The 27275-nt window shown below is 36.7% G+C and overlaps 1 protein-coding gene across 3 annotated transcripts in view; it reads right to left on the bottom strand.

Annotated features, from left to right (window-relative positions):
* Window positions 1–27275, bottom strand: part of RSPO2 (R-spondin 2) — a 158326-nt gene that overhangs the window by 67031 nt on the left and 64020 nt on the right. For 2 of the 3 annotated variants that reach the window (XM_007103429.2, XM_024129960.2), the window contains one exon: window positions 19199–19387. The exons of the other annotated variant lie outside the window; for it this stretch is intronic. In XM_007103429.2, the coding sequence (XP_007103491.1) occupies window positions 19199–19387 (189 nt within the window). The remainder of the gene's footprint in view (window positions 1–19198; window positions 19388–27275) is intronic. 3 annotated transcript variants of the gene reach the window in all.

Genomic DNA, 27275 nt, shown 5'->3' with positions numbered 1-27275 from the left:
CAGTAAACATAGTAGCTTTACCCTTGTTTAGGTCATACGGCTAAACAAACTGAATACAATCATTTGTTGAGTACCTACATGGAAAGTCATCTACTTCAAACATTCAAAGCCAGGATTTAGGAAAACTGAGATCTAAATGTAAGTTTGAATTTGGTGGTGGGGGGGGGGAAATTACATGCTATTTGTGCCCTACTCCCTTCGCCATCAGATAGGAGGAGAAAATATGTGACTTACTTATATCATATCTTTGTTCAGAGTATCAAATTAAAGATGAGAACAAAAAGAAAAGGTTAAAAGATACCACATAAAATGTGTATTACTTTCTAGAGCCAAATAAGCCTAACCTTCAACAAATACTGCGTCAAACATGCAGCACCCCCTTCCAAGGACTATAAAGATGTTCAGTTTATGAAGTGCACTAAACATGGTCTGTCATTGGCCGTTAGGGCACTGACCACAAGGATGGGAAAAATCGTGGCCTGGGAGTAATTTTAATTCTCAAATTGCAATTAGGTAGGATGAATGGACTCAATCCAGAAATGTATACATTGCTTTTCAGATAATTATAGAATTCTGTTTTATATGCCAAAAGTGCCCTTTATTTCAACTTCACAGGATATATATGCTATCAAAAATTGTTTTCTCCTGATTTATTTTAACTTAAAGTGTTACAACACTTCTTAAAAAAAAACCCCTCAAATTTGTAAAATATGTTGCTGGGAGCTTCACTGTGACATCTGACTATTTTAAAAATTATATCTTGCCCACCCACACAAAGAAATCTGAAGAAACATTGAGGCTTGTGTAAAATCATGTGGTCAAATAATAAGGAACTATAAAAATGTTGGCTTCATTTCTCATATGTTCAAGTGATGGATATTTGAAATCATTCTCTAAACAACTGAAATTAAAACTTGGACACATTTGCTGGGAATACAAAGCTAGGTGTTTAAAGGGCTTCCCCCCACCCCATCTAAAGGAGATGAGAGAGAAGGACAACTACCTCAGAATAAAATAGGAAAGAAATGTGATAGTAATGAAAAAAGTTTTAAAAATTATAAACCAAATTAATATCTCTTATCAGATTTTAAATTCCTACCAGTAGCAGATCTCTCATCTTCGTCACTCCTCGTGCTTTTCCTTTTTTGGTACGTTGTCACCCTTTCATATTAAGGTGGAACCAAGGCAGGTTAATAAATTTCAGACCTAAGAAAGACTTAGTTGAATTTTTCCAAATGTTGGAAAATGCAAATCTCTCCACCCAACTAACAGAAAAGCATATGTAAGCTAATATATGTCTTGCCCTCCACTCAACCTCCATCCAAGGAAAACAAGGAGACTCTCTGAATGCCTTCACCCTCCAAATAGGCAAGAGCAGGAATAGGCAAACTTTTCCTGTAAAAGGCCAGATAGAAAGTATTTTAGGCTTTGTGGGCTACACCGTCTCTGTCTAAACCACTCACCTCTGTTGTAGAACAAAAGCACCCAAAGACAGTATGTAGGTGATTAAGCATGACTGTTTTCCAATAAAAATTTATTCACGAACGCTGAAACTTAAAGTTAGTATCATTTTTGCGCGTCATAAAATACTATTCTTTTTGAATTTTTCCAACCAAAGAGAAATTTGAAAGCTATTCTCACCTCAAGGGTCCTACCAAAAGGTGACAGGACTGATTTTGCCACTGGTCATAGTATGTTGACTATGATGCCTAGAGAATGATAGAAATCCATGGGGTACATTGAAGGAAAAAGGAAAAAAGAAAAGAATTTCATTTTTAAAACACCAAATGGTAGCATTAAACTTAGAGAGGCATAGTGATGTCTTATACACACCATCTGGCTGTGTGCGTAAGACAAATATCAAATGAATTTGAGGACTCTGAAATTTAGTTATTTCAACATAGAGATAATATTACTTCAATGTTTTACTTCAATGTTTTTCACAGTATATTGATAAATCAAAAAGGGTGACTCCTTATCAGTTAGTAATAGGTCAAAATTCCACCCTATTTTAATAAGCTTTTAATTTCTTGATTATGTGTGGCATTGACTTGTCAGTGAAGGGGTTGACTGAAGAAAAAAAATAATTTTACAAAATAATGTTTTGGCTAAAACCTGCATCATGTTTATATCTAGTCTTATGGTCTGATATCTTTACCCAGCTCTGTTTGTGAAGGTAACTTTGATGATAAAAGTAGATACAGCCTTCACTGTGCCATGTAGTGGCAGGCAACACTTAGGCTTGTAAGTGGACTTCTCAGAACTTCTGTTATCTGCTCTGTAAATAGGGATAATACTATCTCCCTCATAGGATTGTCAGGAACAAATGAGAGAATGTACAGGAAAGCACTTTAAAAACTAAAGTGCAAAATAGATGCCTTACTTAGACAAAGGGAAACAGAGCACAAGGTAGCATCTGCCTTTAACAGAGAATGATGCTGTCAAACTTGGGTCTATCCTGAAATAATAGGCTCATTCAAGAGAGCTACCAAACCCACTAGAAAATTAAATGTAAGCTTGAAAAAGATTTCCTCTATTAAATATCCGAACAGACTTTTAACTTTCCAAATATTAGTATCATAATTTAAAAATTTTAAATATTTTATAAGTAGTATTGAAAATCACATAGCCATGTTTACCACAGGGAGGAAAATGTACATCCTAGCTCTTAGGATATCTATTTGATATAATTTGTCATCCAGATCAAATAGCAAGAAAGAGTACCCTTTGAGTTTTCTCTAGCAGTTACCCAATACAATTAAAAAAGGATCTATCTTGCAACAAGTAGTCATGGCATTGCTACCCTAGACCAGTATATTAAACATCTGCAGTGTGAAGGTGAATAACTGTAACTGAAGTTGTTAACAGTATCTCCAATCTGGCCTACATCTTAAATCCTTGATGGTTTAACCGTACTGGTGCTTCAAATCATAATGCTCAAACTAAGATTGCTCGACTGCAGCTACATGAGGATCTCTGTGATGTTTCAAAAACACAAGTTAGTCATGTCATTTTCTTGCTTTAAATTTTTTCAGTGGCTCCCTTTCACTTCCAGAATCAGTTCAAACCCTTGATTTTCAAACACAAGATCCTTCTTGATAGACATACCCATCTACTATCCTCACTTCATCACCATGTGTACCTTTCACCCTAGCCATGAAGTTTCCTTAAAACTCCCCATAATCTCCCAGCACCCAGACACCCATGACAATAATTCTTCTCATAGTTGTTAATAACTATGTTCATTATAATCACCCTATTAAATGGAGAGCCCATGAAAAAGAGCGTGTCTTATTCTATTCAGTATTCACAGGGTATGGGTACTTGACACAACAGATGACAATAGATATATCTACTGAATGACTAACAAATTTAATATCAAATCTCTTTCAGGTTAGAATAGACACTGAAACAGAGTCCACCTCGTTTGTTTAAAACAAAAATACTTAAATTATAAAGAGCTCCATTTCCAAATTCGGCACCTATTATAAACTACACTGAAGCTCTTATGTCTCATTTTTTGTCTTTCTATAAGACATAAAAGTATGCATATTCCTGTAAACCAAGTAGAGATAAGAGTTGGAAGGAGAGATTGAACACAGCAGAAACTAGACTTTAAAATTCATATAAAGTCAAAAAGAGATCAATATTAAAGAAGTGAATAGCCAATAGCAGATAATACTGTGTTACCCAGTATTTTTTTTTATAGATACTCTTGAGAATTTTTAGAACAAGAAGGTTATTATTCCAGCGACTGTTATGTATTTGTCTAAGCTTGCAAACCTAGTTACTGCAAAAGCTCAAATCACAGCTCAGAGTTCCTTCCAATTCAGTGCTCTTTTATTTTTAATAAATTTATTTATTTATTTTGGCTGTGTTGGGTCTTCATTGCTGTGCACGAGCTTTCTCTAGTTGTGGTGAGTGGGGGCTACTCTTCATCGCAGTGCACGGGCTTCTCATTGCGGTGGCTTCTCTTTTTGTGGAGCATGGGCTCTAGGCGTGCAGGCTTCAGTACTTGGGGCTCGAGGGCTCTAGAGCACAGACTCAGTAGTTGTGGCACATGGGCTTAGTTGCTCAGCAGCATGTGGGATCTTCCCGGGCCAGGGATTGAACCCGTGTCCCCTGCATTGGCAGGCAGATTCTTAACCACTGTGTCACCAGTGAAGTCCTCAGTGTTCTCTTAAAGTGATTTTCCACAAATTGATTTCTCTCTTTAGAAAATCAAATGTCTTGTAATCCTTAATGGGATCTAAACACTTAAACTGACCATTCATTTAAAAAATAGTCAAAGAAACTTTGAGATTTTTCTAATATTCAGGTTTGTAACTGTGCATAATAGTTTTGTCTACATCACATGGTTTATTTGTAAGGAACAGTATAATGAAAAGAATATTCCATTGGAGTCAGTAACTCAGACACGTAGGCCACCCTGCTACTGACAAATTGTATGACTTTGGGGAAGCACTTCCTTCATAAGCCTCAATATGCACATTTGTTGGGGTTGGTGGGGAGAGGGAGAGAAGAAACAGAATCAATTAGGTTTCTTCCAGATCTATGTGTACAGTTTTTAATTAGTTTAAGAGAACTTCTACATGCCTGACAGAGGCCTTGTAGGGTTGTGAACAGACACGCACACACAGGTTGGTCAGTGAAAGTGTTTACTAATTGAACAAAACATCTCCTTTAAGAACTATTTGAAATATGCTGTTATTACTTGCTTTCCTCAGCACAATGCAATAAGCTATTTGCTTACCTTTATCTGAACTTTGTTTACAGACTGAAAAGATAGGAAATAGTTCACAGTATATCCAATTTAAATTAATAGAAAAGAACCCACAGCTAACGTCATGTTCAACGGTGAAAAGCTAAAAACATTTTCTCTAAATATCAGGAACAAGACAAGGATGTCCACTCTCGCCACTTTTATTCAACATAGTTTTGGAAGTCCTAGCCACAGCAATCAGAGAAGAAAAAGAAATAAAACAAATCCAAATTGGAAAATAAGAAGTAAAACTGTCACTATTTGTAGATGACTTCATACTACACATAGAAAATCCTACAGATGCTACTACAGAAAACTACTAGAGCTCATCTATGAATTCAGTAAAGTTGCAGGATACAAAATTAATACACAAAAATCTGTCGCATTTCTATACACTAACAAAAGATCAGAAAGAGGAATTAAGGAAACAATCCCATTTACCATCGCATCAAAAAGAATAAAATACCTAGGAATAAACTTGCCTAAGGAGGCAAAAGACCTGTACTCTGAAAGCTATAAGATGCTGATGGAAGAAGTCGAAGATGATACAAACAGATGGAAAGATATACCATGTTCTTGGATTGGAAGAATCAGTATTGTCAAAATTACTGCACTACCAAGGTAATCTACAGATTCAGTGCAATCCCTATCATATTACCAATGGCATTTTTCACAGAACTAGAATAAAAAAATTTTTAATTTGTATGCAAACACAAAAGACCCCAAATAGCCAAAAGAATCTTGAGAAAGAAAAACGGTGCTGGAGGAATCAGGATCCCTGCCTTCAGACTATACTACAAAGCTACAGAATTTGAAATATGGTACTGGGGGAGGGATGGAGTGGGAGTTTGGAGTTAGCAGATGCAAACGAGTATATATAGAATGCATAAACAACAAGGTCCTACTGTACAGCACAGGGAACTATATTCAATATCCTGTGATAAACCATAATGGAAAAGGATATAAAAAAGAATGTATATATGTATAACTAAATCACTTTGCTATACAACAAAAATTAACATAACATTGTAAATCAACTATACTTCAACAAAAATAGTATGGTACTGGCACAAAAACAGAAATATAGATCAATGGAACAGGATAGAAAGTCCAGAAGTAAACCCACACACCTAAGGTCAATTAATCTATGACAAAGGAGGCAAGAATATACAGTGAAGAAAAGACAGCCTCTTCAGTAAGTGGTGCTGGGAAAACCGGACAGCTATATGTAAAAGAACGAAATTAGAACATTCCCTAACACTGCACACAAAAATAAACTCAAAATGGATTACAGACCTCAATGTAAGGCCAGATACTATAAAACTCTTAGAGGAAAACATAAGCAGAACATTCTTTGACATAAATCACAGCAATATCTTTTGAATCCATCTCCTAGAGTAATGGAAATAAAAATAAACAAATGAGACCTAATTAAACTTAAAAGTCTTTGCACAGCAAAGGAAACCATAAACAAAATGAAAAGACAACCTACAGAATGGGAGAAAATATTTGCAAATGATGCAACCGACAAGGGATTAATCTCTAAAATATAAAAAACTCATACCACTCAATAACAAAAAAAGCAAACAACCCAATCAAAAAATGAGCGGAAGGGGCTTCCCTGGTGGCGCAGTGGTTGAGAGTCCGCCTGCCGATGCAGGGGACACGGGTTCGTGCCCTGGTCCGGGAAGATCCCACATGCCGCAGAGCAGCTAGGCCCGTGGGCCATGGCCGCTGAGCCTGCGCGTCCGGAGCCTGTGCTCCGCAACGGGAGAGGCCACAACAGTGAGAGGCCTGTGTACCCCAAAAAAAAAAAAAAAAGAAAAATGAGCAGAAGACCTAAATAGACATTTCTCCAAAAAAAGACATACAGGTGGCCAAAAAGCACATGAAAAGATGCTCAACATTACTAATTATTAGAGAAATGCAAATCAAAACTACAATGAGGTATTACCTCTCACTGATCAGAATGGCCATCATTGAACAGTCTACAAACAATAAATGCTGGAGAGGGTGTGGAGAAAAAGGAACCCTCGTACACTGTTGGTGGGAATTTAAATTGGTACAACCGCTATGAAGAACAGTATGGAGATTCGTTAAAAAACTAAAAATAGAGCTACCATATAATCCCACAATCCCACTCCTGGGCATATATCTGGAGAAAACCATAATTTAAAAAGATACATGCACCCCAGTATTCACATAAGCACTATTTACAATAACCGAGACATGGAAATAACCTAAATGTCCATAGAAAGATGAATGGATAAAAAAGATGTGGTATAAGGATTTCCCTGGTGGCACAGTGGTTAAGATTCCACACTCCCAATGCAGGGGGCCCTGGTTCGATCCCTGGTCAGGTAACTAGATCCCACATGCATGCTACAACTAAGAGGTCACATGCCACAACTAAGGACCCCACCTGCCACAACTAAGGAGTCCACCTGCCACAACTAAGGAGTCCACCTACCACAACTAAGACCCACATGCAACCAAATAAATAAATAAATAAATAAATATTTTTTTTAAAAGTATGAATAGTAACAAATATTAACAAGAAAAGATGTGGTATACTTATACAATGGAATACAAATCAGCCATAAAAAAAGAATGAAATAATGCCATTTGCAGCAACATGGATGGACCTAGAGATTATCAAACTAAGTGAAGTAAGCCAGACAGAGAAAGACAAGTATATGATATTGCTTATATGTGGAATCTAAAAAAAATGATACAAATGAAATTATAAACAAAACAGAAAGAGACCCCCAAACATAGAAAACAAACCTGTGGTTACCAAAGGGGAAAGGGAGGGAAAGGATAAATTAGGAATTTGGGATTACCATATGCACACTACTATATATAAAACAGATAACCAACAAGGACCTACTGTATAGGGTTAGGGTTAGCACAGGGAACTATACTCAATATTTTGAAATAACTTATAAGGGAAAAGAATCTGAAAAAAATAGATATATATGTACATATAGCTAAATCACTTTGCTGTACACCTGAAACTAAACACTGTAAATCAACTATACTTCAATAAAGACTTATGTATCATTCACACACACAAAAATTTAATAGAAAAGAATCACCCAATTATCCTCATTATCATCAATGCTGGCTCATTAAAAGAATTGAAAAGGGCTGTCACTTGGTCAATAGTAACCTACCAGGTTGCTCCATTATACCACCACCTTCCTAGATAATGTTTAGCATTTCATCAAGAAATTTGTTTATATTTAAATGATTTTAAATGCTAAAAGTAGTTAATATAAATGTCTTCATAAAATGCAAAAATAGTTTCAACTTTTAGCTTACCTGTTCCACAAATTTATAAAGTGATCCCTCTTTCAAACAAATTGAAAAGCATTCCAGGAAGCATATAGCCCAGGAACAATGAACATGGGTTGTCAGCAGACACATGTTCCAGTATCAACTCCACTACCAGATTTTGAACAAGTGATTTAACTTCTCTAGGACTCAGTTTACTTGCTTCTCACAGTCATGTATCTACTTCATAAGTGGTTGAAAAGACTTAACCAGAAGGAAAGTGCTAAATAAGTCTTCATTATTACTAGTAAGCACATGGTGCCTTTCACAGAAGAGCAGCTAACGTTACTGAGCTCTCCCTCTTATTCTCAGAGACCCCATCCACCTGGGATATGTCCATCATCCAATTCATATATATTGAGTCCCTATTAGAGCGCCAAGTTCTTGACTAGCTGACCTCAGCCAATTAAACTGTGGAGCTGGTGAGACCAAGCTTTTAGATACAACCCCCTAAAACTAAAATCAGTTGGCCAATGTTTTATCCCAGTCATAGGTGCATCAAAATATAGCCAGCTCTCTTGCAGAGATGGCTTTTATTGAGAAGAAAGCATAAGAATCGAGAGACTCAGTAGGTAATCACATCTCAATTGTCTTCTGATAAGGGGACAAGAGGGCCGAGGTTTGTGGTCCCTCTAAGGAACTATTCTTCAACCTTATCAAGTTCTGGTCAGGTTATTAACTGGCTAGGAGCAGCTCTTTCAATGTCAAGCCACTTTAGGACAATAAGCTTTCTCCAGCAGGCAGTAACCTGTTAACCTTCTGTAGAATGGCCCCCAAGGCAAGGTCCCTCTTCAGGGAAGAAACCAGCTCAAGAACGTACTCTTTCAAAGAATGCCAATTGAAAGTGAAGACCTTACCCCCACCCCCACCCCCCCAAAAAAAGACAGATTCTAACACTTATCTAATAATGTGATTTTTGTTATTTTCTTCTCTCTAAGAGGAGCAGAAAGGTATGGTTAAAGAAACACAGGAATTAGACTCAGCTCTGCTTAATACTGTGTGTCCTTGGGTAGGCTTCTGAACCATTCTGAGCTTATCTTTTCAATGGTAAAACGCAAATATTTATCTTCCACATAGGATTGTTAAGAGAATACTGGAATAGCCATTCCCACCCAGAGTTTGAGAAGAGGGGCTAGGCTGAAATAACAAAAAGCAGTGATTTCTGAAGGCATTCAGAATCCCAGAATGTTAGAGCAATGGTTTCATAGACTCCCTTAGTTTTTACAGATAAGGACACTGGGGCTCAGAAAATGAGGCTTACCCATTGTCAAAGAGTAAGTTAGAATACCTGATTGACTCCATTCTTGAGCCAGCTGTAGACAAAGGCAACAGAAGGCCCCTCTCTGCCTGAGTAGTCACCATGAGCCTGCTTTTCTGTCAGTTAACACTCCCCTGCTCTTCCCTTCAAAGTCTGGTCCAAAATAAAGGTTTACAATGCTTCTACTCATGTAGAAGCCACATTTCAATCAGAATCTTTTGTCAAAACCCTTATCCAAAATATCAAAACATAAGGGAATTAGATTCTAAGATATCAAGACACAGTTATAAATTAGAATACCGTATGTGCCAGAATACTTGGAATCTTAGAGAATTAGGAAGGGGGAGTTATGAGAAAGTGAAGGAGGCAGAAAAGGGTGCAGCAGAGAGCTGGGAGCATTAGAAGCCTGACCTGACAGCCAGTGTATTCTACCATGGTCAACTTAGTAGAGTCCATATCAGATATATGATTAGTGATTTTGATATTGATAATTAATGAGGGACGTGGGAGAAAATACACATTTCTTCACAATATCCTAATATGCTTAGAGGATATTAAAATGTGTCTTTTACTAAAGGCAAAGCCTTCTACTCCCGAATTAGCGACAGATAGAGACAACACAACTATTACACTGTAGCAGTAATTCCCCAAGTGTAGTCTCTGAGCCAGCCATGGCAGCATTACCTCGAAACTTGCTAAAAAGGCAAGTTCTAGGGCACCACTTCCGACCTACCAAATCAGAAACTCTAGGGGAGGACCCAGCAATCAGTGCTTTTACAGATGATTCTGATGCAGCCTTCAGTTTAAGAACCACCTCACTTTACTCCCTTGCTGCCACTAGAGAATATTCTAAAACAAGTAAAGCTGCTGACCAGCTTATGGATTCTCCATCCTCATCTTCCAGGATTCCACTCTCAAACTTTATGTGCCAACCCTCAGCTGACCGTCTGCTATGAATGTCCTTTTCCCTCTTGCTCTTACTCACCCTACCCCTCCCTTTGGGATCGTTTCAGATAATTATATACTCTCTAGAAAATCTTAAGACTCACCCATCTCCAAGTGCACATTAGCTGACATCCATGGGTTCCCTGAGTACCCAGTGCATCGCTGTCACGATTCTTACCACATTGTATTCCCTTGCATTTTTTTCTAAAAACATACATTTGCCCCTGCATAGTGTAAGAAAGGTATGCATTAAGTGTTTGCTACATTTATACACTTTATTAATCAGTCTAAACTATCTCCCAAATTATAGCGTGCCCTCTCTTTCCTCACCAGATAAATACATACTATTAGCACCGGGAAAACTACCCAAGTGCCCCCTTCATTATTACACTTCCTTGACTGTAGTGCAACCTCTACTCCAAAATAAAGAATATGATAGGCTCCTTCAATGATCCCTAATCCATTTGCTAGTTTGCTAAAGATCAAACCTAAAGGAAAATAGCTCTAACACAATACATGATTTAGAACATTTCTGCTTTCTTTTAAGTATAATCAGAATAGTCCCTAAATTTGAATATTATTTTTAGTTGGAGCAGTAACAATCATTTATCATCTCCAGGTTTCCCATCAAGGTCTCATCACTGGCACTTTCACACATCATGCTCATCCATTTCCTCTGGACCTCCTAACTCTTCACTACTGACCTAGCTACCCAGGCTAGATGGTGAAGGAAGGAGAGAATATAATTAAGTTACACAATTTCCATACCCTTTCATGACTGTTCTCACTTAAACACTAACCTCTCCCTTCTCTTACCTCTCTTATAATTATGTGACACACCAACCCCATTTGCCTGTGTGCTTTAACAGCAGTTTAGGTAATGGTGCTATATATTACTGTTGTCTAATTCTGTATCAGTTTCACATGCAACCCAACTGTGTATTCAGTCAATTTGTAAGTATCTTCTAAATAAAGACATTCTTTAGTTTTATTTTACTTCTCCTGTAATCCCACAAATACTGAGGTTTGTTTGAGGTCTGCATCTTCACAGATCTTTAAACAATTATAAAGACTTTATGGTACTCAGAGTAATTATATAGGTCCCCTTATTTGTAGTTCACAATTATCCAGATTTGATTTAAAACATCTTAAACATATTTCTGTTAATTCTAAATACCTTGATCTTTTTTCAAATGCATCATCACACTGCAAGATTCAAGAATGGCAGGGGTTTCCAAAAGGACTCAAACTTGACAGGCAGTAATTCTTTAAAAACACCTAAACACTGATCTTGGGGTTCACAAATTAAGGGATGGTTATACTTAACTTTGAATTTTTGTATACATTCAAAATTCCTAGTTTTTTGTTTTTGTTTTTTTGCGGTATGCGGGCCTCTCACTGTTGTGGCCTCTCCCGTTGCGGAGCACAGGCTCCGGACACGCAGGCTCAGCGGCCATGGCTCACGGGCCCAGCGGCTCCGTGGCATGTGGGATCTTCCCGGACCGGGGCATGAACCCGTATCCCCTGCATCGGCAGGCGGACTCTCAACCACTGCGCCACCAGGGAAGCCCCAAAATTCCTAGTTTTTAAACCTATGTCTTTTCATTTCAAAAACAAACTATAGTATTCTCCTGGCCCAAAAGACATTTCTCACAAAGTGCCAAAACAAGGGCAGAATCATAAAATATAACAAAGTGAAAACAAAAGTAGCAAGTTCACTGGATACAGAACTGCAAAATTTCATTTCCATAATTTTTTGCTTGCAAATGATTTTTTAAAATATACTGCCTCTGGCAAGACAATTATATATATTATTTTCTTATACATAAAAAATTTTACTAGTCCATTTTCTTTCACTTCAGCGTATTTTTGATCCCCTTCCTCGTACATGACTAAAACAAAAACCTTGACTAACATGAGGTACTTTACAGATTGCTGATTAATCAACTGTTTAATGTCCAAGGCTAATTTCCTCACTTAGGTTTTGGATCCTATGTTCTTCTGTCTCTTTAATGATTTTGTTGCCTTAATCATGCCTCTCTTCCTCCACCTCAACTGGCTATTTCCCATTCAAGTCTCCCTCCATCTTACACACACACACATGATTTCCTAATCTGTGAGCCTTCTAGCTATCATCAGATACTCTTTTGCAACAAGCTTAGCAGGGAAGGGAAAGAGAAAGAGGGTCTACAATCACCTGGCTGCTTCCCTAAGACTCAATGTACTCCCTGAAACCGTAGCAATCAGGATAGCACTCCAACAATAACAGTGAAACAACTCCCACCGAGGTCAACAACTCTTGTTTAAACAGTACAACTTTGACATTGACCCCTTGATACTTCAAGTCTTCCTACTTGCTTCTGGGACATCATTCTCTAATTTTCAATTTTCCTGGTGATTCTGTCATGGCCTCTGCCACAGGCTTTTCTTTCCTTGCTGTAAAATGTCCCCATTCTTCAGGCTTCAATCCTCAGAACTCTTTCTCTCTCAGTTAATATTCTTTTCTTCTTCTCAATAATTCAGTTCAGATCTCCCTTGACAGCTCCAGACCCTTACATCTAACTGCTTATTGGGTATCCTCCCCAGGATGTCTCATACTTCCTCAAGCTCAACATGCCCCAAACCAACCATTCTCCACTATCATGATCTTTCTCTCCAGCAAATATGCTCTTCTTCCTATATTTTGTACCTTGATAAATTCTACTCTCCAGCTCTCAAGTCAAAATCGTAAGAGTAATCTTAGTTTCTCCCTTCACTTTTGGCTAACATCCTCCAATTGGTTATGAAGTCCTACCGATTCTTCCTCAATATCTCTCTCCACTCCTCCATTTCCACTATAACTATCTTAGGTCATTTAATTCATTCAAATGTTTACCGAGCACCCAGTATGTGTCAGACACTATTCTGCATAACAAGAACCTGAACAATACAGACTAAAAATCCCTTCCCTCTTGGAACTTATGTTCTAGTGGGAGAGATGAATAAAACAGATAAGTAAAATATGCAGTGTGTTAGTCAACCATAAGTGCTAAGGAAAGAAGGGAGGGAAGGAATGAGTGAAGGAGGGATAAAGAAGAGAAGGAAAAAAAGGAAATATTGGAATAGAGAAGGTTAAAATTTTATATATATTGGCCAGGGAGGGTCTAGTGAGGATACAGCTGTTCTCATTTTTTTTTTTTTACCCAGAAGATTGATCTTGCTGCCTTCATTGCAGACTCCCCTCTAGTCCATCTTCCATGCAGCTAAAAGAAAAATATTTCCCAAAACCGTAACCTTTATCATTCCCTTACTTGTAGTGCTTCGTTGACTACTTGTGGCTTTCAGAATGTTTCTACTACCTAAATTTAGCACATAAGGTCTGCAATGACCTAGTCCCCACCTAACTAGTTTTTTAGTTTTCTGATTTTACAGTGGAACTGCACTCAACCACCTGCATCTTACTTCACAATGAATTTTTTTTGTCCATCTCCATACCTTTCCATGTGTTTTTCCCCCTTTTTTCTACCTATAATACTTAATCCTAATAATTCTGCAAACACCCAGTTTTTTTTAAGTGGCAGCTCCTTCATTGCTGAAATCCACCCAACCATTAAAAAGTGCATTTTACTTAGCTGGTAACTTCATCCATAAAATAGAAATACCATAATCTACTTTCCACACTTATTTGAAAAATAAAATGAGAAAAAGTACATCTAATAGAGTAGCTGGCACAGAATGGAAGCTAAATAGTTAGCAGCATTTACCACATAATACACTTTACTTAACTATCTGTCTTTCCACTAGACCAGGCTTTCTCAACCTCAAAACTACTGACATTTCGGGCCAGATAATTCTTTGCTGCAGGAGGCTGTCCTCTGCACTGTAGAACGTTGAGTGGTACCCATGGCCTTTGTCTACCAGATACCAGTAGCACACCTCCACTTGTGTTAACCAAAATGTCTCCAAACACTACTAAAGTGTTCCCTAATGGGCAAAATCACCCCTGGTAGAATGTCACTGCACTATGCCATAAGCAACTCAAGGACAGAAACTAGTTATTATTGTACCTCCAGGTATCTAGTACCAAAGTCAGCACACAGTAGGTGCTCAATAAATGCACATCAGTAAAAACCACAATCCTGCCACCTAGCACCATAGATTAATCTTACCTATTTTCGAAAAGTATGTAAATGTATATATTATTTTATAGCCTCTTTCACCCAATGTTATATTGTGAGATTTATTTATGACACTTCATGTTGCAGTAGTTCATCTCTACTTCTATATATACTTTTTTAAATACTCTATTGTTTGGACATTTGAGTTGTTTCCAATTTGTAGCTAGTATGATTAGTGTCATCATGAATAATCTTTTATATGGTTTTGGTTACAAGTCAGGGTAGCAGTTTTGTTGAAGAAGGAGAAAGGGGAGTGATTGGAAAGGATATAATGAGGGTTCTTGGGGTACTGTTAACATTTCTTCTTGAGTGGTGGTAACATACCTGTGTCCACTTTGTGATAATTCATTGAATGCTCCGTTTATGATCTGTGAACATATTCTGTGTTATCCTTCACTTGAAGTCTTTTATTTATGTTACTAAGAAAATAGTTGTGCAATTAGAGGAAAAAAGAAGGCCAAGGATTCTGGTAAATATTCTGCAATGCCAATATTCATGAGAAAAATAAATGTTTACCTTCATTTGTATCAAAGAAAAGCATATTAAAACAAAAAAAATGCATTTTATCCTTTTTGTCACTAATACCCAGTGTTGGTGAGATGCAAGGGAAAATATCTGCTATTAGTAAAGACATGAACGAGTACAACTTTCCCAGAAGGCCATTTGGCAATATATATCAAAAGTCTTTAAAATATATGTTATGCTTGTATCTCAATTATATCTCAGTAAAACTGGAAAAATATGCTATGTTTAAAAGCTTATCTTATGAAAATAAATCAGAAAAAACGTGTAAAACTATACATGTGTGTATAAGCAAAAGAATCTATATACAAGGAAATTCTTCATATAACTGCTTATAGTGGTGAAAACTATAAGCAAATTTTCAACAGATAATTAGCTAGATTATTATGGTATATCCATTCAGTAGAAAACATGAAGTCATTATTAATGACATGAAAAAATGTTCATAATTCATTAAATTAAAACAAGTTACAAAACAGAATGATGACTCATTTGTACGGAAAGAAATACATAAATATGCACAGAAACAAAATGTCAAGAACAGAAGCCAGAATACTACTCAGCCATAAACAAGAACAAAATAATGCCATTTGCATGGATGGACCTAGAGATGGTCATATTGAGTGAAGTAAGCCAGACAGAGAAAGACAAATATCATATGATATCGCTTATATGGGGAATGTAAAAAAAAAAAAAAAAAAACAAATGAAATTATATACAAAACAGAAATAGACCCACAGACCTAGAAAACAAACTTATGGTTACCAAAGGGAAAAGGGTGGGAAGGAATAAATTATGAGTTTGGGATAAACATATGCACACTAATATATAAAGAAGATAACCAATAAGGACCTACTGTATAGCACAGGGAACTATACTCAATATTTTGTAATAACCTATAAGGGAAAAGAATCTGAAAAAATAGATATGTATGTATAACTGAATCACTTTGCTGTACACCTGAAAGTAACACAACACTGTAAATCAACTATATCCCAATAAAAACTTTAAAATTATCTAGAGAAAATTATAATTCCTAGCTAAATTTAAATGTTAATCTGAGCAATAAATATTATTGTATATATATACAGGTGTGATTATAAAAAAAAAAATACAAGACAAAATGTTGACTTTTGTTAACTCTGAGTAGTATTTATTTTTGTTTTTGCTTTTTATTTTTTTAAAGTTCTATGTACTTTCCAAGCTTTCTGCAAGGAATATGTATAACAATTTTTAAAATTAAGCTTTTTCATGTAAATGAGTTTATCAATGAATGAGAAAGAAAATATGAGAGAAATCTCACCTAACAGTATCAGAGACAATGGCAACTCAGTGTTGTAGTATGTTTTTTTCCACACTATGCCACAAATGATTACTGAATTGGTTTTTAATAGCATGTTTGAATTTTATAAGATCCACACTGTATGGACCAAGAAGCCAACCTCAGCCAACATTTTATAGAGCAAGTCTTCCTTTGGAAGAAAGGTTTCTCTTTACAATGAAATCCTACTTTAGTGATTAGGAAATAGATGCGCAAGTTTCACTTAGAGGATTTTTTAAAGCTACTGTTGCTTGAAGTATGATCTTCTCTACTGTCTAGCATTAATCTTCTAAAAGAAAAAGTCAATATGATTTCAAATTCTAAGTTTATGACAGCTTTTCCAATTTAAATCTGTCTCATCATCCGTATGGAATACAAATAACAATGCAATATATTTCAAGCATCTATGAAAAAGAGCCAATATTACTAAGAATGAACCATAATCATCTGAAGTCATATACTGAGACTTAAGAAATAATTTTCCACTTTCACTTTGCTTCACAGGAGCCTTGTTAATAAGCACTTCCCACTTGTAACAGATAAGTAATGATTTCTAGGTCAGTAAACTGCAACATCAATTGCATTCACTTACAATAAGTATAACCATAGCAAACCCATTTTCACATGTAGATTCTCTTTCCAAGGCTGATTTACAGTCATTGTTCTCCTCTCCTTTTCTGAGAAAATGGATCAACTTAACCAAAATGTTTGTGTTAAGCTCTGCCTTGGGGTATCTCTCTAAGGAAGACCCTGTTGATAAGACTATGAGGTATTGCTGAATGACCACCCATTCCAGTTTGCCCAGGACAGCCCTTCTTTACACCTAATGTCCCTGCATAGTTATTAACAGCAGCCACTTTCAATCCCCAATGTCCCAGGTAGAGTAATAAATTACATGGTCACCCTATTGTCCATACACAGTGTGTAGAGTGCTAGGCATAGAACTTGGAATAAATGCCTGGAGCTATCTACACTCTTATCTTCCTTGTGCACTGATAGTCTGGAATAAAAAACACACAGAATATTCATGGGCTCAGATCCACCCCCCCATAGGTGGTCTAAAGCAATCTAAACAGGAATCCATTTCAAGATGGACACATTCTCCTATGAAGGTTCAAAAACTCTGAGTATACACATTACTAGCTAGCCCAAATCATACATCTTAAGGATAAGGTATGATTTAAGGTATTTGAAAAAAATGGCCAATCTATTGATACTCTGGGGGAGCTGTACCCCTTTAGTTATTAATCCAAACGATTCCATAAAATGGAAGTCCATACAAATCTCCTCTAAATCCATATGTTTCTATCTTGCTAATGGCAAAACTATTCATCTAGACACCTTAGCTAGAAACCTTAGTATCAAATTTGATTCTCTCTTTATTCTGTGAAATTAGTTATTTACTAAGTCTCATTGATTCTATTTTAAAAGTCTCTGGAATTCATTACCCAAAAACCTTTCATCAGAACACAATTTCTCATCTGCAATTGTTACAGTAGCCTTCTCCAATTCATTTCCTGCACTTCTGCAATAATTATCTTAAATAAAGCAACTGCTTTAATCCACTGTCTGCTCAGAACCCTCAGATAACATCCAGACTTCTTAACATTGCACTCAAGACTTTTATCATTTGCACTCAAGCCTCCCTTTACATCTTCAATTCCAACCACACCTCACACTAAGCAACTACTACTCAATGGTTCTCCAGGGATGGTACTGCTCCCCTAGGAGGTGTCTGGAAATTTTTAGGGACATTTTTTATTGTCACAGTGATTTGGGGGAATGAAGAAGATTTAACGAGCAGGGACTAAGAGTGTTAAATGTCCAGCAATGCAGGCCAGTTGCCTTGCCAAGATGCCAATAGCATCCCCAAAGGAGACTTCTTGTTTCCCAAACACATTATTTTTACAAACGTGTCGCTTCTTCTTCCCAGATTCTATATAACCTTCCTCTACCAGTTCTGCCTTCTTCCAAAATAACATTGTCCTTGGATGATAAAATTCAAACTCTCTTCTTACCTAAAGACCTCACCTGATCTAATAATCATGCACACAGTGTGTTAATTGGAGATAATTAAATCACTCCCATAACACACCCGTTGCCTGCTGATCTAGTACTTAGTGTATTGAATTATGATTAAACATCTTACCCATCTGTCATTTCATTCCATGTTCCTCTTTTTTGTCCTTCTATCCCCTAAAATTTGAGCTCCTTAAAAGGGGGGATATTCCTTTGGTATCTTACTCATTTTTTTAAACTCCAATTTTTACCATTTACCCAGAAGTTAAGAATAATTATATAATGAGAAGTGACTTTTTGGACTAAAAGGTAAAAAATTGTACTTGCATTCCTATGTATAGAATGCCATTCCCTAATAACCTTTTTGTGGTTGCTAAACTTAGAATACTTTGAAGTAAACTAAATATTTTAGTTATACCTTTTATCAGCAGTGGTGCTTTAAATTCATGTATTAAATTACAGATTAGACTAATTCAAGTATTACAAACTCAAGTATAATAGAAAAAGAAGATACAGACACTGTGGTAAACTCAAGAGGATGTTCCCAATATAAAGGTATTTAAATCCCTTTATTTTTTGATAAGTGCTGAGTGAGTATGCCTTACAAAGATCTGCCTACCATGCTTGTGTTTGAGATACATGCTATGAAAAAATACTTAGGTAATCTTAAAAAAAAAGTGTGTGTATACAATATACTTCTATACAAGAGATAAAGTAAAAGTGTTCTTATACCACGCCACTTATTTTTTTTTAAGTTTAAGCTTAAACTATTTCTGTAGCATATTAAAATTGTACTCTTTCTTAATCAAAATTTTCAACTTAACTCCCCCTAAGTTGCATAAACAATAAAATAGGGTGGACAAAAGTTGACTGCTCACTTGCACATCTGTTCATATCTGGGGCTCGGTGTCCATAGTACCCGGATGGGCAGGAATGCAGGCACTCTCCATACTGGCGCATGCCTTCTCTTCGAAGAAAGAAGAATAACTTCTGTTGACATCGGCTGCACCCATTGTCCTTTGAACAAGACAAGCATCCCTTGCAAATGGGATTTGATACATAACTAGCTGTAAAAGAAAAAAGACAAAATACATTTAAATATGAATATGATCAGACTTCTGGTCAATGCAACATGATGAAAAGACAAGTGTCTCTTGTCATTTTACTTTAATCACATAGAAATGCTAAACAAAATAACCTCTGCCACCCTCCAAAAATAAATGGTTAACACACAACCAAACTTAGAAACAAAGAGGAAACCCAGAGACAGAGTTGAGGCTGGAAGCTCAAACCGAATGGTTCATGGAGATGCTAGAGCAGACAGAGGCAGACCCTCAGGGCAGGGTCCCGAGTCCAGACCAAGAAATATGCATGTAGAATCACGTTGCTATAAACTTGAAACTAACACACTATCATAAATCAACTATACTTCAATATAAAAAAGAAAAGAAATACGCATGTAAAGAGCTGATGCTTGTCTCTATGGAGACTGGAGTCGTAAAGGCTTGTGTGTCCATGGAACAAGCACTAGAAGCCCCCACTCCTGCTGGCCAGAGAAGAGGTTTCCAACCCTGGATTGGGGCATAGAGGACGTGAGCACAGGAGAGAAAAATAGAACCCATAAGAGAAAGCAACCCCAAATCTATGAGACATCCAAGTGTGGTATCCAAGTTTAAATCATTAACGTAGTATGGGGTCCCTAAGTCAAGAGGTTAACATAAAAATCTTGCCCAGATCCAGCAAAATCCACAAAGAAAAAAAGTATTAAACAACCCTACAGAAATTTTCTACAATCCTGAGACCTGGGACTTTCATGGAAAACCACCTTAACATCAAAATGAACAAATCACATGTGCAAGCAAACCTCAATGAGGAAGAGTCAGTCTGAGTAAGAGATTTCATACCTAAAGAATCAGAAATAACAGAACCATCTGCAAATGACTTTAAAATGAGTATCTTTAGAGTATCTGAAGAGATGAAATGACTAGAAATCCCATGGGAAGAAGCAGTATCATAAAATGGGCAAATTAGAAAAATTAAAATTCTAAAACTGAAAAGAATTCTAAGGACAAGTTGAATGGTAGACTGGGAGAGGGACTTAACTAGAAAACAGGCTTAAAGAACTGTGGCACAAAACAAGATATAAATATTAAAAACGTAAGAAGCATGTAAGAAAAAACAGTATCTGAAATATATGAACCTTATGAAGTTCACTACAGCTAGTGACAAAAATGGTAATTTAAAAGAAAACAAATTCTGTTTCTAGCCCTGGTATAAAATTCAGAAATGATACAATCTGAAATCCTAGTATAATTTCTAAAGTATGAAAAGTTCATGTAAGGACATAAGCTTAAGGCCACACTGACTTCATTTTATTGAGTTAACCCACAAAAGAAATAAGACAAGGAATAGAAAATTCATCAATTATTGAAACTTTCTGCTTTGAGACTACATCTTATTTGCCCTACATATAATCTTTATTGCATATAAAATTAATACCAAGCCGACAGTATTCAGACTAGCAGCTATACAACAAAGTACATTGTATACCACACCAGTCCTTATTTATAATGATTTAACATCCAATATATTTACAACTACTTGCAGCAGATCTACATAGGTTTCAGTTCCACAACATGCTCTCCCCACTTCTCCTGGGCTCCCTGACTTGTTCTTGCAGCCTCTCTTCCAGAGAGATCCCCAAACAAGGGCTTAGTCTAACCTTTCAGACAAGGGGCCAAAGAAGAACCAAGACACTCAGGACCAGAAATCATGGCCAAGATGACCCTTTGAATTGGGCATTAAGATCTACTTCTTCCCACTTATTCCAGGACTTTGTTCTATCAACTGTTCAAAACTGCTTTTATTTACATAGTGAATCTATGTTAGAGACTTTCTCTTGCTTGCAAACCTATCTATGCTTCCCAACTAATTTCTTATTTACCACCTTATTTTCTTAAACCTGCAATTGTGGAGCAAAAAAGAATCAATTCAGATGAAAAATCACCTCCTCAGATAGAATTCCTAATAAAATTTTGGCAGACTTTCCAGATACCCCTTTATATATGTACGCATATACAATATTTATAATATGTAATTGGTATTTTTCATAACTGTGATCAGACTTTACATGAAGTATAACTTGCTCAATTTCAATCAAGTTGTGAGCATCTTCTCATGTCAATGAATCAGACCAATATCACACATATTTCTTGGAAGTGTCAGTTTTATCTGCAGCCTCAACCTACCATCCCTACCCATGTAATTATCCCCAACACTACTTTGCGGTACGCGGGCCTCTCACTGCTGTGGCCTCTCCCGTTGCGGAGCACAGGCTCCGGACGCGCAGGCTCAGCGGCCATGGCTCACGGGCCCAGCCGCTCCGCGGCATGTGGGATCTTCCCAGACCGGGGCATGAACCCGTGTCCCCTGAATCGGCAGGCGGACTCTCAACCACTGCGCCACCAGGGAAGCCCAACACTGCTTTTATGAGGACCACAACTGGTTTTCAGATCCTCAATCAAGACCTCATTCTCAGTCTCTTGTCCTCCCCGAACTCCTGTAGCTGGGTCATTACTGAAAGTTTTCTTCCTCTTCTAGATTAATGATAATGTCTCCTTCTAAAGACTTAATTCCAACCCTCACTCTTGTAATTTCCACTAACCTTCTCATAAGTCAGGCCCTTATTACTTCTTACTTAGGCAGTTATAGTGCCCCAACTCCCCACGTACCTCTCTCTACGTTCTATTGTTGGCTCAGCTTTTCTGCTTTTATTTTCATCATAGGATTTCTGTTATCCCTTACTCTCATGAACTAATTATGACTTATAAAGCATTTTCACATAGCCAACTGGAAATAAGGTTAGACTATTTACAATTTCCCCAGCTGCCTTCTGAAGAGGTTTTATTCTGACATTTTGTTATTAGTGTCCTGAGCAGGTTGTAAGGAGTGAGTATGTAAGTTTCAAAAACTGGGATACAGACCAACTTTTGTGTAAGGAAGAGGTAAAAACTGAGAGTGGGGTGGGTAGGGGGCAGAACACGGGATGAAAGAACAGAACTAGGAAGACTCAGCAGCTGTATGATGGATCAGATGGCTTTGGCAGAGGAAGTGGTGACTGGGGAGAACCCAACTCATTTTAATTTTCAGGGCTGCCTAAGAACATACCACACCTTAAGCACAAAGACCCTGTGGCATGATATTTGGGGAAGCAATTTATGACTCTCTTGTGAAAGAAAAAGTCCTTATGTAGGAGCAAGCAGGAGACTAAGGCAAGGGCAGAAGCTGCTGGCTGGAGCTGCATCAAAGGCAGCCCCACACTGCAGGGTCCTCTGCAGCACATCTAAGAATAGTTCACTGGCTGCCTTCTGCTCTGCAACTCAACTACAAATATGAAAAGGTACTATCAACGTTATCCAAATCCCAAACTTAGCTTCATAAGTAAAAGGGGAATTTGGAAGATTTACATACACAGCAAAATGGTTTAAGGAGAAGGTTCTCTGTACCACAGTCATCACAAAGTAAAACTGAAGCTATACTTACTTTCAGTTCAAAAGTTAAACCAAGAGCTCTTTATCACTATAAATCACACTCTGTAGTAAGAAGTATGGAGAAAAGAGAATTACAGAGCTAAGAGAATCATCATAAATTAAAGGCTTTTTGTTTTGTTTTATGTATCAGAAGCCAACTTTCATCCTGACCACAAAGATTTCAGAGTCAACAAATTGTACTCTACATTTTTTAAAAGGTATTCTTAAAATCAATAATGCATTGCTTTATTTACTTGAACCTTAACTGACAATGAAAATGAAATAGGGAATACTTACCTGAGTCCATATCTTAGATATCTTTATAACCCTACACAGGAGGAATTCTCTTAAAACAAAAGTGATGTGAGCCACACCCAACCTAAGTGCTCTCTCTTCCCTTCCCCCAATCTTCTTCAACTGTGCTCCTCAATATTGAAGGACAAGAACACATGTAATTTTGGCAATTTGAAGCTTTGTGCCCCAGACCTCAAATGGACTTTTTGGTTTAATTAACCGTTGTCCAGTGTCAACTATCCTAGTCACCTCTATGTTGTAAATCAACAGCTTAATTCAACAAGAACTTCTTCATCCATTATATGGTGACTACACCAATCTCTGTATCTAAAGCCAGGCAAAAATAGACCTTTAAGCATGACTAGAGTAATTTATTTTGTCAGGATCTTAATAAGTCAAATGGCTCTGCCTATTTCTATGAGATTTAATTCAAGTGTGCAGGTGAATAAACAAATCTTAATTCCCAGCTTTGATGACCATGTTTATTTGCTCTCCCTGTAAGCTTCAATTTTTCCAACCCTAAAGCCTGCTGAGATCCAGAGCCTCATCACTCCAACCAAAACACTTTTCTAAATCTAGATCCACCCAAAATTCTAAAGATGAAATATATCACATAAAACATTAAAAATCTTCAAAAAGGTGCTAGACAGTGATGTAAACACAAATCCACACATATCTCCCTGACAGGGAAAGGAATATACGGATATAGAAAACAAAAATCATGAGGCAGAAACCAGGTAACAATTACTTATATCACTAAGTCTATAAGGAGAAAAAAAACCAGTATAAGTAAAACTCTTTACTCTTGATTCTAATTATCTGATTTGTATTCCTCTTAAATTGCAAAGTAAGTTTGGTTTTTCATGAATCCTGATATTTTAAGTTTGATCCTTTGTTAAATCAAATCCAGTTATTCACATTTTATCCCATAGAACATTTTATGTAGGTGTTGAATGCCCATCTGTTTCTAATATACTCCTAATACTTTAAAAAAAGTGTTCCCCTGTTTCTGGAGTAGGCCCTGCCAAACAAGAAATCTAAATTCCTGCTAGGTGAAGGCATCCATTCCTGACAAAGAGTACAGATTTCTAATCCTGAAAATAATGGGACTGAACAATGGGCTGTTGGCATCTTAGCCTCACTCCATATTTGCAGGTTAAATAATGTTACAAGTTCAACAGCTTTTTAAAAAATGAAAAACTGCTATTAACTTCATTGATCAATCTTATCATAAAATTGCAAATATATTTATCTCTGCCCAATCCCAAATTCAAGATATATATTTAGAAACAAAAACCCTATCCCTGGCACCAATGACAGGGAACTTGCATGTCAGATCCTACACAAATCAAGTCGGACATAGATCCTTCCACTACAGCTTGGCAGCACTGGCATAAAAAACCGTGTAATCATGTATACTCCCAAGCTCAAACTCAACCAAGCAATCAAGGTCGTGAATTAAGGAGCCACACAAGATTTGACCAAAATGAGAAATGCCTATCTTAGGATACTTTCCTTAGTTTTACATTAAATTGTAAGTATTTATAGAAAATAAAATAATCTGATCTTTGATGCAAAGACAACAAATTTTAACACTCTGGATGTTCACCATTATAATCATTATGCCTTAGAAAATAGATGTTAAAATTAACAATGTTAATAAAACTTTGACAGAGATAAATTTCTAAATGTCCATTAAAGTTTTAGAGGAGGTAAAATAACATGAATTTAGTCTAGAAAAACTTTTGAGAATAAAGGGCAAACGTGCCAAAAATTCCAAAATTTTATAACCTGTAGAATTAAACCATATTTTCTCAGAATCTCTTTATCTTTCATCATGAGTCCTTCAATAGATACCAATATTTTTAGGAAAAAGGCTTACAAAACTTTTAACTTCTCAAAGTACTAGCTTTGAGAAACCCATATTAATTGGCTGCCTGAAAATGTTATTAGTTGATAATTAATACCATTGTTTATCCACCTAAAACATGTTAATTAGGAATGAAAGACTGGATATATCCTTATCTTCAGAAGTATTCCTTAGGAAAATAGTATTTCTAAAGATTTATAAGCCTCCCAAAATATTGAAATCATCTCTAGAGATGAATATTCTTAATGACATCAGGATTAAAGGAATTTAATCAGATGATTTTGCTGCTCCTACCAAAGTGTGTTTCTCACTGTATAAAAACTCAAAGCTACTAGATTTTAAAATATGGAGGGAGACGGTTAAGTAGAATTACAGGTTTATTTTAACACATGAAGTGCTAACATCTTCAGAAAAAATGAGGAAAAGGACCACAATTGTAAGCTCCTGATTACTCGCCAGTGCCAGCACTACATGAGTCATAATCCTTATAGATTGGCACCTCAGAAGTACAGTTACAGCCACGATTAACCATGGCTGTAGTGTGGTTAACTGGACGGGGTATTTCTTTTTTTTTTTTTTTTTTTTTACACATCACAGGAAGCAGAAAGCCTGGATGAGGCATGTGTCATGCATGCTTCAAGTATAAATTAACTAAGATGTCTCAGGGAAGCCCAGAATACTCAATAAGGGCAGGTCAAGGAAAGAAGATGAGCTAAGATACGGTTGCAAAATAAATGTGGATGGAATCTTACATAAGTATGTTTGAGGGCACAACGGACCTATCCAGAACATGATAAAACACATTCCCCTTCTAATTTAACACATAATCATTAATATTCAAGAGAGTCTGCCAGAACCGGAGGAAATTGAAAGAATGTACCAAAGCAGTCACTGCAATCATCAGAGGAAAAATTACTTTGGTTCAACACATTTTACCTTGAGACAAAACAGTATCCCTTCAACATATTTCACCCAAAACGTAAGCAGCTGAAGCAGATGCAGGTCGCACATCTGGTGATAGGAGCCAGAGATTTCCCAAAAGAGCTTCTGAATGCACATCTTACATTCAATGCAAGGTACTTAAATGCTTTTTTTTTTTTTAATCAGAATCCATCAGGTCCTGATCCTCAGGGCTCAGCACCACAGAGAGAAGCTCAAGGAGAGTTGAAATGAGCACTTTGATGTGCCAGTTCTATGTACTGATCAACTAACCATGAAGTAGAACACAAGAATCTGAATGAATTAAATGGGACCCAGAAACAGGTTTCCAAAAACAGTCATTAACACCCAATGTCAAGTAAAAAGACACAAGAAAAGATAAACGTAGCTATGTATAGACTCTAACAAAAAATTAAAATCATGAGCCCTCAAGTTAGCATATACAATTCCCCAAATGGTGAAGTATTTCTCATAATTAACACTCACTGTCGAAGCCAAGGTCCTGTAAGCATTACTCCTCTTCCCTCCACACCCCCGCTACAAACTCTGACACAAAAATCTTAATGCATATGCCTATGCTAGATGTTAACTCTGACAGGTAACAGGGAAATATATACAATTAAGGGTCAGAACACCTGGATCCCAAAATGAAACTATTAACATGAGCAAAATACCAGAATCATAAGCTCTTCAGCTTCTACAACTGCTAACACCAGTAACATTAATTAGTTGATGAAGTCAGAGAAAAATATAAGATGGTTTGAGATTGCTCATTTTCCCAAAGATATATGATGTTTTGAAACAAGGGAAGACTCATATTTTATGTTGTCTAAAATAAGCCACCTGCTTGAATCCATGACAAAGAAAAAAATTTACTCCATAAAACTGTTCTAAGGCCAGAGGAAAAGTAAGCGTAAAGGTATAATGTATGGGATCCTCTAAGCTGTGGCTAGAAACTGCTGTGTAGTATAGATTACTCATGCCAAGGGTTGGCTTGGACTTTCACAACATACTTAAAAGACCCTGTGGAAATGTTGACAGAATGTTGGTGCTAATGGTAACTCCAACATGAGCAGATCTAAATAGATACATTTATGAAGATTGTGAAACCACCACTTTCACATGGTCCCATGTTTACACAAGGAGATAATCCAATTATTTAAATAGAAAAAAGCAAACTGCTCATAAACAGAGCCAGATTTTTATTCCATAAAGTACTTAAATACTTCTTATACTAACACTACTTCAAAATAGTTTTGCATACTTCCGAAGTACTGTAACTTAAGTGCCCATAGCGTCTGACCTACCCAACTGCCTATAGGA

Source organism: Physeter macrocephalus, chromosome 15 (genome assembly GCF_002837175.3).
Source record: "Physeter macrocephalus isolate SW-GA chromosome 15, ASM283717v5, whole genome shotgun sequence".
In the NCBI taxonomy this organism is placed as follows: domain Eukaryota; kingdom Metazoa; phylum Chordata; class Mammalia; order Artiodactyla; family Physeteridae; genus Physeter; species Physeter macrocephalus.
The sequence above is the reverse complement of the archived record's forward strand: the minus strand, read 5'-3'. Positions and strand labels throughout refer to the sequence as shown.